The 534-nt window shown below is 53.4% G+C and overlaps 1 protein-coding gene across 1 annotated transcript in view; it reads left to right on the top strand.

Moving 5' to 3' along the window:
* Window positions 1-100: 100 nt before the first annotated feature.
* MSTO1 (misato 1, mitochondrial distribution and morphology regulator) overlaps window positions 101-534 on the top strand; it is a gene marked incomplete at its 5' end in the record, with an annotated part of 2,603 nt that continues 2,169 nt past the window's right edge. The window contains 2 exons of the mRNA XM_009866857.1: window positions 101-218; window positions 300-434. Of these exons, the coding sequence (XP_009865159.1) occupies window positions 101-218; window positions 300-434 (253 nt within the window). The remainder of the gene's footprint in view (window positions 219-299; window positions 435-534) is intronic.

The raw sequence follows: 534 nt of genomic DNA, 5'->3' as shown, positions 1-534 counted from the left end.
ACGGGTACGTCCCGTTGTCCAGAACAAGATCTTCGTTTTGCCTTCGGGGACAAATCAGGAGGAAATAGAATCAGCTTCCCCCCCGCCCCTTATTTCTTAGGGATTGTGGATGCCTCGAAGCCTTTGGACAAGGGGAAAGTCTCCTGCAGGATCCCGGCTGCCTCGAGGAGTTGGAAGATCGGTTGCACTTTTACGTTGAAGAGTGCGATTATCTGCAGGTTCGACAGCTTAGTCCAGATTCCCTTTTCTTCCCTGAAACTTTCTGTTCCAGGATTAAGTCTGGGATCGTTTTAACGCAGGGGTTTCAAGTCCTCTGCGACCTGCACAGCGGATTCTCCGGAGTTGGTGCCAAGGTGACAGAACTGCTCTGCGATGAGTACTCGGGGAAAGGAATCTTGACCTGGGGCTTGACTCCGACCACGACTGACGCAGGAGTAAGTAAACCCGGGGGAAAAACCGGGACCAGGCAGCGCTTTCACGCCCGGTTGGGATCAAGACGTTGCTTGTTTGCGTCTCCAAGCTTGTGATGGCTGG

Source organism: Apaloderma vittatum, unplaced genomic scaffold, assembly GCF_000703405.1.
Source record: "Apaloderma vittatum isolate BGI_N311 unplaced genomic scaffold, ASM70340v1 scaffold34773, whole genome shotgun sequence".
Classification (NCBI taxonomy): domain Eukaryota; kingdom Metazoa; phylum Chordata; class Aves; order Trogoniformes; family Trogonidae; genus Apaloderma; species Apaloderma vittatum.
This window is presented reverse-complemented; position numbering and strand designations above follow the sequence as displayed.